This window comes from Gigantopelta aegis, chromosome 14, assembly GCF_016097555.1.
Source record: "Gigantopelta aegis isolate Gae_Host chromosome 14, Gae_host_genome, whole genome shotgun sequence".
NCBI lineage: Eukaryota > Metazoa > Mollusca > Gastropoda > Neomphalida > Peltospiridae > Gigantopelta > Gigantopelta aegis.
In genome coordinates, this window is record NC_054712.1 from 56,086,643 (window position 1) to 56,104,086 (window position 17,444).

A 17,444-nucleotide genomic window follows, 5' to 3' on the forward strand; every position below is an offset into this window, starting at 1 on the left:
AGTATATCCCCGGTACTATATCCATACCACATATATTGCATTGCTTTGTGGTTTGTTGTTATGAACATGTAATTTAGCATGAATAGCATTCATAATTTGGTCTTAAACCTGTTCAAAATATGTATGCATGTTAACTTCAACATTGCCATGCAGTTTTTTCACATACTATGTTTGTAATACTCAGGACATTTCAAATTCATTGACTCACTATGCTTAGTCAGATTCCAAAAATGTATTCTTTTTTGGTGGAATACATTCACCAGTAACCTAGCTTTAAAGTAAAAGCAGTGATATAGTCCAGAATTATTTTCAAATATTTTTAAAAATTATGTGGAACATTCACCTTGATCAGAAATTTGCCCTGTTAAAAATAAATAGGGTGCCTACACTCAAACGTGCCCTACAGGCACACCCACCAACAGATTGCCTGCAAACAAGCTGATTTGAATATGACTATGGATAGGCTTCAAATATATACTCATCTTGAAAAATACGTATGGGGGGGGGGGGCAGGGGGTTATAGTGGGCCCACGGTCTTGGGGGGGGGGGGGGGGGGGGGGTGCACGGGGTTCATGTCCCACATCAAACCTTTTTTGTTCTTACTGTATTAAATTATTTTATAAAATCATACATACATAGTGTGCCCCCACCCCTAAACTCCTGGCTACGTCAGTGTAACGGTAGAGGTACAAGTAATAAGATTGACGGCCACAAGCGGTGGATGTACATGTAATGTTGTGACTGCCCAAGTCAACGTTCTGCAAAACTATAATTGAAGACTAATAGATGCAATAGTGTCTAGTGCATGGAAAGGAAAGTTTTGGTGGGTTTATTAAATTTGAAATATGGTGGCACATGATATATTTCTAAGTACAGTGGAACCACGTTAGTCCGGACTCCAGTAGTCCGGAATCCTCACCTTACGGACGGTTTTATCACAAAACGAAACGACCACTCAGTAAAATTATTCGTTAATCCGGATATTCAGCTTCCGGAACCGGACGGTCATAATTCTGAAGCAAATGTAAAAAGTAAAGGCAAATTGCTTCGTTTGACCGGTCGCCGCTAATTGAACATACAAGTAATCCGCCAATTAACGCTCAAGGAATCGACAGAGATAAAATGGCTGCACGGGGTTTCACAGCGCAGTTTATTTAACCATTCACCTGTGTTTATTTAGTGTTAGTCGGATAGAGCACAAGTGTTTACAAGTGTTTGTTGTTTTTTTAAATATAATTTCTTTGATCTATGACCAGACTGGCTGTTTTATTTTATGGGAGGGGGGGGGGGGAGTATTTTATTTTTAAAAGTGGGTAACTCTTGATCATACCCTACGGTACCCCATGACCTCGTTTTGTAACTACCCTCCCAACTTGCCTGTAAGATCTATTACTGAATACTGGTTATAATTGTTTTGGTGTCCCAACTCAAGAGTATTGCCAGTCACCCAAAATAAAGACAAAGAAAACGTCTTTATATGTTATTGCTATCAAAACACTGGCTTGCGACTCTTTCATAAGTGGAACAATGCTCATTCAGTTTCATGCCGATTTTGAGAGAGTTGTATTTCTGTGCTAGGGGCGGAGGGGTGTATCATGTTGGCGTCTATATTATATCAGTAGATATAGCAGAAATGAATTATAATTTCGCCATTTAATATGTTTAAAATATAATCTGTAAACGTAGAAACTTTAAACTAATAATGATTGTATATAAGTGAGAAACAATATGCATTCCTCAACAACGTACCCACTTCGTGGAAATGAACTCGACCACGTGGCCTAGATTTACAACATTAACCGGTACGACAAAACACGACTAATAAAATTGAAAACTTGTTGTCGCTAGTAATCAAACTTTTAGTATCAACAATGCAACATGTCTTAAACAGTATTTCATTTTATTTAATCGCATTTTCTAACTTTAAGACAAGCACCTGGCAGTACACTACTGAATAGTAGACTGGCCTCTCGGACATGCAAATAGCGCTTATTCACACCACGAGGCGGATCAACAGAACAAAACTGGTTGAAGAATTGTTTGGTTGTAAAATTCAAATGTGTCGTTTTTATTTTGTTTTTGAATCAAGGGAGGTTACTCATCACGTACATTTCAGTAATCCGGAAATTCGTTAATCCGGACGTTTTTTTTTAATAACCATACTGTCCGGACTAACGAGGTTCCACTGTACATGTATATTATCCAGATTGATTGAATAAGTTCCATTGTTTGCATATTCCAAATTCAGAAATACCTTTACTTCATTTACTTATGCCGAGTCTTTACGTTAATGTTAATAAATCATGTTTAATAATCATTTGTTCTACAGATTGTGGCCAATAAACGAAATCAGATTGATGTTGACAAATGGGATTACTTCGCCCGAGACTGCCACATGCTGGGTATTCAAAACAACTTTGACCATGTTCGCTACATGAAGTTCACCCGTGTTTTGAGAGAAGACGACGGTGATGGCCAGCTTCAGATTTGCGCAAGAGACAAGGTAAGGCATAAATAAATAAATAAATTAATTAATTAATTACATTTAGCTAATATGAAAAACAAAACCGTATCTCTACAAAAGAGGGAGTTCAAAGCATATCTTGATAAGATCGTGACTAATATTACTCTCACATGAGTTGTTCTGCAGGAAAACCGTATCTCTACATAAGGGAGAGTTCAAAGTGTGTCATGACAAGATCGTGACTAATATTAATCTCACATGAGTTGTTCTGCAGAAAAACCGTATCTCTAAATAAGGGAGAGTTCAAAGGCGGTCTTGGCAAGATCGTGACTGTAATACTGTGCTCACATGGCTTGTTGTGTCGTGCAGAACGGTGCGTCTACGTTATCATTAGAGGACTGCCACTTCCAACATTGCTTTCACAAATCTCAGCTACAAACCCGTATAACTTTCTGCACAAGACCATTAGCAAGGTTGTGATTGTTCCTACAGGAGGACTGCCACTCCCAGGACACTACTTCATTACGCTGTAGGAAGAGCAATAAACTCAGATTTAAATTTCACATGGCTTAATGTGAATTAACCCCCCCCCCCCAAACTAATTCAAACAAGCTGTGATTGGGGGTGCATGACCTCCACGCCACCCTCAGGCTACACCTGTGTAAGTGGACAAGGTACCTTTAAGGCTTTCTGTTTTTCTTTGTCATTGCAGGAGGCTCAAAATATGTACAACATGTTCTACACACGGTATACTCTTCATCGACAGGCTTACCAACACAAAGCTTCCAAGATCCTGGACGTTATGTAGGTTGATGCAGTGCGACCAACTTTCCGGAATGTTCCAAAAAATCAGAAATTTTTAACCCATATCCGGAATTCCGGAATTAATACCAAATTTCCGGAATTTTTTCCAAATTCGCTATCATTATTTTTGTTGGAAGCAACCATTTCTGAATATATTTTATATTTTCTATATTTTTAAATCCCGAGTTTATTAAACAGAGTTTATCATCCTGCATTCCCATTGCAACCTGAACTTGGTAATTATGGAAGACGTTTGTCTATTGGCTTTTGACAATCGAGTAAACTGAAGCCATGTATAAAATTTATCTTACTTGCTATGTAGTTTATGTATTCATTTTAAAGATATTTCAAATATCATTTAGTAATTACTACGGGGCAGACATCGGTTCTAAGGCGATGCATGCAACTTCGCCACGGTCTGTAAAAACCTGAACATATAACAGAACACTTGCGATCGTACGAAAACAAAAGAAACGGATCCACAATTCTCTTCTTAAATTCTTTTCGTATGCTTTCACGTGCAACATTTCACTAAATACTATTTGGCTACCAGTAATCTGTGACACATTCATGACATTAATATTAATTAATTAATATACCTTCCGATCTTGTTTTATTCAAGTAAGTTAAACTATATAAAAAGTAAATTTTTACAAACCATTGTTAGATTTTGCCGTATAAGTGCAATTCTAATAGTAATATAAGCGTAATGCAGAACGATAGCCAGTCTTAATGTGGGTACCAGACATTTCATCCTCGAATCTGTTAGACCGGCCTCGGTGGCGTCGTGGCAGGCCATCGGTCTATAGGCTGGTTGGTACTGGGTTCGGATCCTAGTCGAGGCATGGGATTTTTTATCCAGATACCGACTCCAAACCCTGAGTGAGTGCTCCGCAAGGCTCAATGGGTAGGTGTAAACCACTTGCACCGACCAGTGATCCATAACTGGTTCAACAAAGGCCATGGTTTGTGCTATCCTGCCTGTGGGAAGCGCAAATAAAAGATCCCTTGCTGCATGTCGTAAAACAGTGTCAAAATGACCATATGTTTGACGTCCAATAGCCGATGATAAGATAAAAAAATCAATGTGCTCTAGTGGCGTCGTTAAATAAAACAAACTTTACTTTACCTCGAATCAGTTAACCACAAATTAGTTCGACCCCATTGATGAAATAGTGCAAATGTGGCAATGCACCTACATAAAAATAACATTGGTCCCAAGTTTGTCACTTTATTACTAATCTGTAGGTGGGAGTGAAACTGCACTACACTATTTGCTAATAAAGTGGGGCTTTTAGGTGGGGTTTTTAAAGATGATTTTGATGCTTGGTCTGTGTGTGTGTGTGTGTGCGCGCGCGCGTGTGTGATAATGCTGTTAACTGCTGTACTAGGTATAGTAACTTTATTTACACTGATGAATATATTTAGCATGTTTTACTAGACCAGCCATAAAGTAGGGCTATGCTTAAAAAGGAAGTAGAAAATTTCTGCCACTTATGTGAATTGATTTATACATTTATTATTGAATACATAACATTCCAATAAATACTAAAAATATTTTTATTGTTATGTATCTCTTTGGTTGTTGTTATTTTTTAAATATGACAAATATGGTGCTGTTTAAATTATTTTTTATATTTTTGAAAATGGCGTTTTCGCGTGCTTTAAACTATTGCTTTGAAAGGAGCGTTCGCGCACTTAAAAATTAAAATACCAGAAAATTCCGGGAAAATATTTATATTAGGTTGGTCGCCCTGTTGATGGGTGTTTAGTTTTCCCCACTTCATTTATGAAACACATTTAATATTTAAAAGCACCAAGTGTCAATTGACATTTGCCAGTCCAGCATCTTATCCACTCGGCGTACGTGGCTTATACAAAAAATATAAGCACCTTAACCGGTAGGTAAGAATATGTACTGTCAAACACCCGGTTCGAAATTAATGTAATAATTTAGTATTTATATCCAGCATCTTTTAAATTGCAACGGGGTTAACGACGCACTCGGGGACTAATAGTCCACCAACAGAAACATCTATCCAATAAATATAATATTTAAAAACACGAAATGTCATTTGGCAGGTTTCGAACCTACTGCAGCCCCTTGTGCTGCAATCTGGAGAATAATTTTAATATCTGACTATTTAAATTAGATTATAAACTTTTCTTTTCTTAATTACATTGTTTTGGTCAAGTTGTAAATTTGTTTCTGTATTATGATCTAAGCGTTCAAGGTAAATATTGTTCAAAGGAATCTATTTATGTACTCCTTTTACCGTAACGTTTATTGTTCATACATGTTGGCAGTTGCATATTATATATATGTATTTGTTTTTTTGTCTGAAATGTTCAGTGTTGTACTTAATAAATCTTGATAAAATTGTGATGAACTGTCTGTTTAATTACGATTAATAACATCCATATATAATTTATGTGTATTACAATATGTCACAGCATCGCCACTCAAAATGTATGGAAATGTTTGGGAATTGTTTTATATCCCTCGCTCTAGTTTGGGAAATAAAATAATTCCCAACTTGTCCCATAATTTTTTTTATTACACTCGCGCTCATGCAGTGATGTGTAATAGTGCGAATAATGTGTAATAGTGCGAATATTAATTTAATTTAAGAAATTTATTTTAAAATATTCCGTTTGAATCCCTTTGTTTTTGTATCTATTAAAATTATTAATAGCATTCTTGAGAACTTTTTGACAATTTATATACCGATTAGTTTTATCATAATTGTTTTGTTTGTTTATTGTAGGGTAGCGGAAGCTCTTATTGCAGCAGATGAATACATTAAGATCCCAGGCACAAATGGGTAAGGCGTAAAAAGAACTTTGTTTCTGGAATCTGAACGACAAAACTATATTCATTGATCAAAGTCGCATTTCTGCACAAGACAGTCTAAAGGATGTTTAGAAAATCAGTGATTACGCCCATGATCCAATATTAGGTGCTAGTTCTTAAGAGAACTGCCACAATAGTAAATAATTTACAAGATGTTATCACTCATGCGCACACCGCCTGAGGGAGGACTGCCAGTCCCCAAAAACCTGATTCTACCTAGAAAACAAGGCTGACTCTAATTATTGTTTTCCGATTTATTTAAAAAAAATATATTTGATTGATATGTAGGTGAAAAGAGCACATACATAACTCTTTTTTCTCGACCCATAGGGGTAGATATATTTATTAAGAAAAAAACGATCTGCCGTATACCTAATGTTTTTCGGCATGTTCCATAAAGCTCACAATGCTTTGTTAGACCCAAGTCACAGTAATTTTAGCTACATTTGGTTAAGCAAGAAACCCCATTCGACAAAAATAGTTTGTAATAAAATTATTAATTCAGGAGTATTCCGAATATTTAGTGGTCATCATGGTTGTCTCTTGGTATCTCTCCAGATGATGGTTTGGATCCTTGGTTGTAGCGTGGGTGCATCGGAACTTTCTCTTAATTATGGTTTTTGTCTCTCTCAAGGAGATTGAATGTTTTGGTTGTTCCATTGTGCTTCCCTCCTTTGCCAGCCTGTCAGCAGGTTCATTCCCTGCAATACCACAATGTGCTGGAACCCACTGGACTACAACTTGTATGTGTAGAGAAAGGTCAGCCATTCCCTGTTTAACTGCTATTACTAGGTTTTCCTGAGGTATGCTCTGAGTGAGGGATTTGCAATGTGTTAGGAAGACAACATGTGATGGAAGTGGATTGTCCAAATCGATGAGTCTGGTGGCTTGAAGAAGGGCATTTGTTTCTGCTTTGAAGTTTGTTGACTGTTTTCCTGCTGGGTATGATCTGGAAGTTACTCGTCCATCAGGAAATCTTACGTGGACACCACTACCAGCATTCTTTACTGCCTCTTCAGCTGAACCATCTGTGTAGACATGGGTCCACTGTGAGGTGATATACTTGTCTTGAAGCATTTCCCGTGTAAAAGACTATAGGATGGCATTTGACTGTTCTCCCTTCCTGGTGATTCCTGGAACATCCTATACAATGGTTATGTCTTTTGGTGATGTTGTCCAATCCTCTACATTCAGCACTGCCAAAAGCCTTCTTTGTACTTACCCGATGCCGCACTTAGTAATGATCTTTTTGGTCTGTACTGCCAACAGCCTTCTTTGTACTTACCCGATGCCGCACTTAGTAATGATCTTTTTGGTCTGTACTGCCAACAGCCTTCTTGGTACTTACCCGATGCCGCACTTAGTAATGATCTTTTTGGTCTGTACTGCCAACAGTCTTCTTGGTACTTACCCGATGCCGCACTTAGTAATGATCGTTTTGGTCTGCACTGCCAACAGTCTAATTGGTACTTACCCGATGCCGCACTTAGTAATGATCTTTTTGGTCTGCACTGCCAACAGCCTTCTTTGTACTTACCCGATGCCGCACTTAGTAATGATCTTTTTGGTCTGTACTGCCAACAGCCTTCTTTGTACTTACCCGATGCCGCACTTAGTAATGATCTTTTTGGTCTGTACTGCCAACAGCCTTCTTTGTACTTACCCGATGCCGCACTTAGTAATGATCGTTTTAGTCTGTACTGCCAACAGCCTTCTTGGTACTTACCCGATGCCGCACTTAGTAATGATCTTTTTGGTCTGTACTGCCAACAGCCTTCTTGGTACTTACCCGATGCCGCACTTAGTAATGATCGTTTTGGTCTGCACTGCCAACAGTCTTCTTGGTACTTACCCGATGCCGCACTTAGTAATGATCTTTTTGGTCTGCACTGCCAACAGCCTTCTTTGTACTTACCCGATGCCGCACTTAGTAATGATCTTTTTGGTCTGCACTGCCAACAGCCTTCTTTGTACTTACCCGATGCAGCACTTAGTAATGATCTTTTTGGTCTGCACTGCCAACAGCCTTCTTGGTACTTACCCGATGCCGCACTTAGTAATGATCGTTTTGGTCTGCACTGCCAACAGCCTTCTTGGTACTTACCCGATGCCGCACTTAGTAATGATCGTTTTAGTCTTTACTGCCAACAGCCTTCTTGGTACTTACCCGATGCCGCACTTAGTAATGATCTTTTTGGTCTGTACTGCCAACAGCCTTCTTGGTACTTACCCGATGCCGCACTTAGTAATGATCTTTTTGGTCTGCACTGCCAACAGTCTTCTTGGTACTTACCCGATGCCGCACTTAGTAATGATCTTTTTGGTCTGCACTGCCAACAGTCTTCTTGGTACTTACCCGATGCCGCACTTAGTAATGATCTTTTTGGTCTGCACTGCCAACAGTCTTCTTTGTACTTACCCGATGCCGCACTTAGTAATGATCTTTTTGGTCTGCACTGCCAACAGTCTTCTTTGTACTTACCCGATGCCGCACTTAGCAATGATCTTTTTGGTCTGCACTGCCAACAGCCTTCTTTGTACGTATCCGATGCCGCACTTAGCAATGATCTTTTTGGTCTGCACTGCCAACATCCTTCTTTGTACGTGCCCGATGCCGCACTTAGCAATGATCTTTTTGGTCTGCACTGCCAACATCCTTCTTTGTACGTGCCCGATGCCGCACTTAGTAATGATCTTTTTGGTCTGCACTGCCAACATCCTTCTTTGTACGTGCCCGATGCCGCACTTAGTAATGATCTTTTTGGTCTGCACTGCCAACATCCTTCTTTGTACTTGCCCGATGCCGCACTTAGTAATGATCTTTTTGGTCTGCACTGCCAACATCCTTCTTTGTACGTGCCCGATGCCGCACTTAGTAATGATCTTTTTGGTCTGCACTGCCAACATCCTTCTTTGTACGTGCCCGATGCCGCACTTAGTAATGATCTTTTTGGTCTGCACTGCCAACAGCCTTCTTTGTACTTACCCGATGCCGCACTTAGTAATGATCTTTTTGGTCTGCACTGCCAACAGCCTTCTTTGTACTTACCCGATGCCGCACTTAGTAATGATCTTTTTGGTCTGCACTGCCAACAGCCTTCTTTGTACTTACCCGATGCCGCACTTAGTAATGATCTTTTTGGTCTGCACTGTCAACAGCCTTCTTTGTACGTATCCGATGCCGCACTTAGTAATGATCTTTTTGGTCTGCACTGCCAACAGCCTTCTTTGTACGTATCCGATGCCGCACTTAGTAATGATCTTTTTGGTCTGCACTGCCAACAGCCTTCTTTGTACTTACCCGATGCCGCACTTAGTAATGATCTTTTTGGTCTGCACTGCCAACAGCCTTCTTTGTACTTACCCGATGCCGCACTTAGTAATGATCTTTTTGGTCTGCACTGCCAACAGCCTTCTTTGTACTTACCCGATGATCTTTTTGCGCTCAAGGTCCTGTCGATTACCGTACACATGTCGTGCTAAATATTCTATAAATGGACGCTGCCATTAAAAAAAAAATTAACATAGCTTCGGCTGATGATGGCTGCCTATCTATTAAACAAGTTTTTTTTAACGTCACTACTAGATCACATTGATTTATTAATCATCGACTATTGGATGTCAAACATATGGTAATTCTGATAGTCTTTTAGAGAGGAAACCACTACATTTTTCCATTAGTAGCAAGGTATCTTTTATATGCACCATTGCACAGACAGGAAAGCATATACCACGGCCTTTAATATACCAGTTGTGGTGCACTGGCTGGACCGAGAAATAGCCCAATGGGCCTACCGACGGGGATCGATCCCACACCGACCGCATATTAAGCAAGCGCTTTGCCACTGGGCTACGTAGCGCATCGTGCGTACACAGATGAATTCTATAAATACAACATCAATGGGCGCCGCCATCTTTGTCACTTTGACATAGCCTCGGCTAATGAGGGCTGGCTAGGTTAAGAAGGCACGGATTAAATCTAGCAAACTATATGATTTACTTTACAGAGAAGACAGAAAGATGTCGGAGTGTATCGATGACATGGAGGCCTACACGAAACTGACGGATGATGTCTTCCATCAAATTCTGCTCTCTAAAGACCCGGGACTTCACAGGTCGCAGGAGATACTGAACAGGATCATAACACGCAAACTCTACAAATGTGTTGGCCAGAGTAGGCCCATTAAGAAATTCGATGTCATACCTGATAAAGACAAACCGCACATAAAGGTGACAAATTATGGATAGCTTGGGTCCCAGCATGTAAGCATATCTACGCGAAAATGACAAGTATATGCAAGCAAACCAATAAAACAAAAACAAAAACGTAATAAACAAGCATGAAATAAAACATAAAAATATACAGTAGCGTGTTGTCGAATCAGGACTAAAACAGTCATTCATATGTGTGTGTGTATGTCTGTCTGTCTGTATGTTGTATGTATGTATGTATGTATGTATGTGTATGTCTGTCTGTATGTCTGTTGTATATATTGATGTATAAATATCTATATATTGTATGTATGTCGAGGTTGACTATTACATACATAGATATTAACGCACTGGCGCAGGGGATAATTAAATCCTTCCTGGCCTCAAAAATTGTCCCATGCCGTTGCTGGGACTCGAACCTGTGGCACCGATTCGCCCGCAAATTGCAAGACTAACCACGATATGCTCTGAGCTATCGAAGCTTCCATAAAAAGGAAGTTTCTTTAACTCAACCATATGCATGGGGCCTACAATCTACGCGGTCGATCCCGCTTACGTGCATGAAACAGTGGGCAGACATGGCACTGGCTAGTATGTATTGATGTATGAATATCTATATATTGTATGTATGTCGAGGTTGACTATTACATACATAGATATTAACGCACTGGCGCAGGGGATAATTAAATCCTTTCTGGCCTCAAAAATTGTCCCATGCCGTTGCTGGGACTCGAACATAGGCACCGAATCGCCCGCAACTTTGCAGACTTGCCACGATACTGTGTGTGTGTATGTCTGTCTGTATGTCTGTTGTATGTATGTATGTATGTATGTGTGTATATCTGTCTGTATGTTGTATGTGTGTATGTATGTATGTCTGTCTGTATTTCTGTTGTATGTATGTATGTCTGTCCGTATGTCTGTTGTATGTATGTATGTATGTCTGTATGTCTGTTGTATGTATGTATGTGTATGTGTGTATGTCTGTCTGTTGTATGTATGTATGTATGTGTGTGTATGTCTATGTATGTTGTATGTATGTATGTATGTATATGTCTGTTGTATGTATGTATGTATGTGTGTGTATGTCTGTCTGTATGTATGTTGTATGTATTTAAGAATGAATGAACGCACTGGCTCAGGAATTTTTTAAAACTAAAAATTTTTTATTTTCTAATTTTGCCCCAGGGATTCGAAATTGATTTTAAATTGACCGTTGTGATATACAAAATATAACTGTTTTTCGGTCTTGTTTTAAATTTATTTGGCTAGTACTATGTTTTGTTTACAGCCGGATACGATGTATTTGTTTTTAAAAAATTGTTAGGAAAGGGATAACAACAAACCAACCACTGAAAAATGGATTGGCTTAGAGGCTTAAGCGGCGTGTAGTCGGGTGGAGACTAAGATATCCTTGAGACTTGGATTTTTTCTATATGCAATAACCGGACGTGCTGTAATAGGGTTTTTCATAACAGTTTGCAGATTTAAAAACTCCTCCTTCATAAGTTTACCAATATCAACGCTACGTCGACTGTAAATTATTGGAAACATTATTTTATCTCTTTTTACAGCTTTACCAGATTCAACGTTGATTCCAAATGGCTGTTTTGTCTGTAATGTACGAATCCAGAAGGCCTCTCGTTCAAGTCTCAAGAGGTCTGTTTCGTCTTTTGAACCAAGTATCAGGGGTTGTTCAATTGGAATTATTTCAAAATTTTCATCTAACGAATGGTCAGGTAGATTGAAGTGATTGGCGACAGGGGTGTCAACTTCATGCCGAATATCATACTTGTGACAAACTGCTCTAATTCTCAGTTGGTTTTGCGTTTGTCCTACGTACTGTTTTTTACATAAATTACAGGTGATTAGATATACTACATTTTTCGAATCACAGTTCATGTCTGTCCGAATTTGATATTCAATTTTGGTCTGTTGACTTTTGAAAGTCGACTGCGTTTTAAGTAAGTTGTGAAGTCTACACCTGGTTTTGGCACAAGTAGTAGAGGAGCCAGTGCTTATTTGAGGTGATTGGTTATGCTGAAGTTTGTATGGTTTATAGTCTTCAGTTGCCCTAAAGGGATTTTCTAATTCTCGAACAGTTTCAGATTTAATTTTTCTTAAAAACCGTTTTGAATATCCCCTAGGTTTTAAAGCACTAAATAAAAGTGAACAAGCCTCATTGAAATTCTGTTTGTTACTCGAATTTCTGTGAAATCTAATAATCTGAGATTTAACAATGCCTTTAAAGGTGTGGCATGGGTGAAAAGACTTACAGTGGAGAAGTTGGTGTGTGTCTGTTGGTTTGAAAAACACTTTGTAGTCTAGGTAACCTGATGTTTCAAACTGTGTACCTTTATAAATTGTTACATCCAAAAAGTCAACTGATTTATCTGATATGGTGGCCTTAAGTTTGATATTGTCATCCTGTTGATTTAATAGCTCAAAAAAGTTCCAAAATTCTTGTTTAGAATGTGGCCAAATGATAAGTATATCGTCGAGATATCTGAGGTACAAAAGAGGTGTTTTACTCGATTTCTTTAAAGCAGCCTCTTCCCATTCGGCGACATAGATAGATGCAAAGTTTGGACTAAAACGTTTGCCCATAGCACAACCACACACTTGCTGATACATTTCTCCATCAAACTCAAAATCATTTCCTTTTAGGCTTAATTCTAACAGCTCAATAATGTTCGTATCTGGTCTGTTTGTATCTGGGTACTTATCGAATGCTCTCTTAACTGAATCAATGCCCGCATCAATACCTATGTTGGTGTACATGGAGTCAATATCAAGGGTAACCAAGAATGAATCTTTTGGGATTTTGGTTTTTGATAATTTTGATAGAAGATCTTCAGTGTTTTTCACAAAGCTTTCATGTCTATTTGCAATTGGTTTTAAGTGAAAATCTATGTATTCTGAAATATTGTACGATTCTGATCCACAGTCTGAAATGATTGGACGACCGGGTGGTGTGTTAATATCGGTCCATGTATCGACTGGCTTGTGGATTTTTGGAAGTAAATAAAATTTCCGGGTTTGTGATTGTGACCTGGCTTCTAAATATTTTACTTGTTTTTTATTTATATGTCCCTGATCTTTTAGACAGTGAATAATTGCATTGAACTTTTTACAATTTTCAGGCCAAATAGCTTTGTCTAATTTTTTGTAGTACTTTGAATTATTAAGCTGTCGATGGGCTTCCCGGATATAGTTCTCCCTTGATAGAATGACAGTGGCTGACCCTTTATCTGCAGGTTTTATAACAATTTTGCGGTTTTTGCGTAGTTTGGTGAGAGCACGACGTTCCATGACAGAAAGATTTTGCTGATTTGTGTAAACTGTCATATCACCCACTTTTTCCACTATCCTTTTATGAGCTTTAATGATTTCAGGATCTACACTAGAGTTTGGGGGTAACCAGCCGGAGTTTTCCGTGAATGGGATTTTTTCTCCAGTTGAACGCCGAAAATAGTCGGCCAGTTTCATTTTGTGGTCAAAAACTGCCGTATCCATTACACCATTGTCAAGTTTAGCCTCTAAGCCTGTTTTTGGTTGGGGTGTGGGAACAAAATTCAAACCCCTGTCCAGTAATGATTTTTCAGCGGATGTTAGAAGGTTAGTGTCACCAGTTAGGTTAACAATGTTAGTTCCTAGTCCTAAATCAGGGTGGACATTACCCTTTCCCGGCCTTAGTTTAAATTTAAGTACCTCATCCAACTGCGATAAAGTTTATTGGCAGTTGTTTCTGTCCAGTGAATGTTGTCCTGCCCAACCTCAAAATCACACGCGTGAAGCGCAGGTATAATTTGTATGTTCCTCATTGTTTTTGCAGCCAAATTTATTTGGTTGAGGCAGGTTTTTTGACTAGCCAAAAGTCTGTCCGAAAAGTTAAGCTCGATAAAAAGTATTTTTGACCTAGGGAAACATTTCCGAATCGAGCTTATCATGTTTCGCAACTGATTTATTGCACTGGTTGGATTTTGATCTTTTGAGTTTATACCAATGTTAAGAACAATGGTTTCGGGTTGAGACTTGCCCTTATAATTTGAGGCCATGGTCCGAAAATGATTAAAATTGGCGCCTGGGTAACATTCTACTTGCACCTCAGGATGCGTGTCCAAATTAATTCTGGAGAGATTTGATGAGCCAAAAAGAAGAGTTTTTTTCTTAATTTCTGGAAGGCGCCATTGAGATTTGTCCGAAACGTTGTGCCGAAATTGATAGAATTTTGTTTGTCGAAAATTTGTATCCCGCCCAGAGTTGCGATTCGGGGCGGTGGGAGACTTTAATGCGTCAGCAAAAGAAGTTCCCAGACGAGGTACTGAACTACATGAGTTAGATGGGATAGGTGGGGTGGGTGGTGAGTTAGGCAGTGGTGTTAGGTGAGGTGCAGTGGACCTTTTGGCAATGGGCGGTGTTGCCTTAAGGTCAGGACGGTTGGAAGGGGTGTTAACACGTGGGGATCGTGCTCGTTTTTGTCTTTGTGGCAGAGGAGTAGTAGTTTGACAAGAACTACCCACACTATTCTCTGTGTTGGGGAGAAGGTCCGAAAGATAACGGGAAAATTCCGACAGACTAGAATCGGTTAATTTTGTTTTGTAGTTTTTTCTTCCCCACTTGATAGCAGTAAATTGAGCACGATCGAAGTCTAAGTTTTTTGATGACATGGCCGAAATAATCTTAGACTTCAGTAGTTTTAGAGAATTAGCATAATGCTTAATCAACACGTTCATGGTTTGATTGGCCCAATTTTGATTTGTCAAGTTCAAGTCGAATGTAATATCTAAATTTGGACGTGCCGGTTTGATGAAGGAGTTAAGCTCCTCCACCTTCCTTGCTAGTGATTTTGGGAGGGTCGAATTGACTAGATTCTCCTCCAGTAACCCAATGTGGTGGATGCACTGCAACACACCGTACAGCAGTTTAACAAGTCCAGCAAAGGCCGAATCGGACTGATAAACCCTGCTTTTTGTTTTCGAATTGTTGGACGGCGGGTTACCAAAATCCCGTCCTCTACTACCCGTATTTGTGGCATTTTTTCTGGCCATTTTTGGTTTTAAGAACACACAAAAAGATTTATAGAAAGGTATCAACAAAAAAGAAATGAAAACGATCTCACCCAAAAATGAATTATCCTCACAAAAAATATCCTCACAAAAAAAGAATCACTGTCTGGCTGGCTAACTAGTTTCGCTAATTTGCGCTTCATCAGAGCCAAAATAACGAATCCGAAGTAGGACTGGGCTGAAGGCCTTTTAAGCAAATATTGAGTCAAACATGTCAAATTGGTGAGTGGTCTGTTCACTGTGATGTTTGTAATTAATTAAGAGGCCATGTAAGTTGACTGAACTGATTGTTGTTAGCAATTAACGTCACCTTCCTAGAGGCTTATTACACCAATGGTGACAATGGGTGAGTTCACTCCTTGGGTGCTAAGTAGGTACATTTTCTTTTGTTTGCTTAACAGTAATTGATCAATGGTGGTATCTCTTACATCTTGCAATGTGCAGGCATGTATGACTTGTAACTGATGATTTGGAATTGAATAATAAAACCAAAGAATGTTTTGAAAAAAAATTGAAATATTGATCTAAACAAAAAAAGTAGGAAATTTGACTTCAAAAAAAAGTTTTAAACAACATTTACATATTTGGCGAAAAAGTATTAAAAAGCGCCAAAATATTAATCTAAAAAAAAAAAACAAAAAAAAAACAGAACCCAGAGATATTTTAATTAGTACTTCGGATTCGTCGACAGTGTTAAAAAACCAGAGATATATGATTTTAATGGGAACAAAAATGAATACCTGGCACTCGCATGTATGTATTTAAGAATGAATGAACGCACTGGCTCAGGAATTTTTTAAAACTAAAAAATTGTTATTTTCTAATTTTGCCCCAGGGATTCGAAATTGATTTTAAATTGACCGTTGTGATATACAAAATATAACTGTTTTTCGGTCTTGTTTTAAATTTATTTGGCTAGTACTATGTTTTGTTTACAGCCGGATACGATGTATTTGTTTTTAAAAAATTGTTAGGAAAGGGATAACAACAAACCAACCACTGAAAAATGGATTGGCTTAGAGGCTTAAGCGGCGTGTAGTCGGGTGGAGACTAAGATATCCTTGAGACTTGGATTTTTTCTATATGCAATAACCGGACGTGCTGTAATAGGGTTTTTCATAACAGTTTGCAGATTTAAAAACTCCTCCTTCATAAGTTTACCAATATCAACGCTACGTCGACTGTAAATTATTGGAAAAATTATTTTATCTCTTTTTACAGCTTTACCAGATTCAACGTTGATTCCAAATGGCTGTTTTGTCTGTAATGTACGAATCCAGAAGGCCTCTCGTTCAAGTCTCAAGAGGTCTGTTTCGTCTTTTGAACCAAGTATCAGGGGTTGTTCAATTGGAATTATTTCAAAATTTTCATCTAACGAATGGTCAGGTAGATTGAAGTGATTGGCGACAGGGGTGTCAACTTCATGCCGAATATCATACTTGTGACAAACTGCTCTAATTCTCAGTTGGTTTTGCGTTTGTCCTACGTACTGTTTTTTACATAAATTACAGGTGATTAGATATACTACATTTTTCGAATCACAGTTCATGTCTGTCCGAATTTGATATTCAATTTTGGTCTGTTGACTTTTGAAAGTCGACTGCGTTTTAAGTAAGTTGTGAAGTCTACACCTGGTTTTGGCACAAGTAGTAGAGGAGCCAGTGCTTATTTGAGGTGATTGGTTATGCTGAAGTTTGTATGGTTTATAGTCTTCAGTTGCCCTAAAGGGATTTTCTAATTCTCGAACAGTTTCAGATTTAATTTTTCTTAAAAACCGTTTTGAATATCCCCTAGGTTTTAAAGCACTAAATAAAAGTGAACAAGCCTCATTGAAATTCTGTTTGTTACTCGAATTTCTGTGAAATCTAATAATCTGAGATTTAACAATGCCTTTAAAGGTGTGGCATGGGTGAAAAGACTTACAGTGGAGAAGTTGGTGTGTGTCTGTTGGTTTGAAAAACACTTTGTAGTCTAGGTAACCTGATGTTTCAAACTGTGTACCTTTATAAATTGTTACATCCAAAAAGTCAACTGATTTATC

The 17,444-nt window shown here is 38.6% G+C and overlaps 1 protein-coding gene across 1 annotated transcript in view; it reads left to right on the forward strand.

Annotated features, from left to right (window-relative positions):
* The window catches only part of LOC121388306 (deoxynucleoside triphosphate triphosphohydrolase SAMHD1-like), a 36,071-nt gene extending 24,104 nt beyond the window's left edge, over positions 1-11,967 (forward strand). Inside the window, exons 8-12 of the mRNA XM_041519598.1 lie at positions 2,330-2,503; positions 3,177-3,268; positions 6,037-6,093; positions 10,130-10,352; positions 11,909-11,967. Coding sequence (XP_041375532.1) covers positions 2,330-2,503; positions 3,177-3,268; positions 6,037-6,093; positions 10,130-10,352; positions 11,909-11,929 — 567 coding nt within the window. The 3' untranslated portion in view covers positions 11,930-11,967. The remainder of the gene's footprint in view (positions 1-2,329; positions 2,504-3,176; positions 3,269-6,036; positions 6,094-10,129; positions 10,353-11,908) is intronic.
* Positions 11,968-17,444: the final 5,477 nt, after the last annotated feature.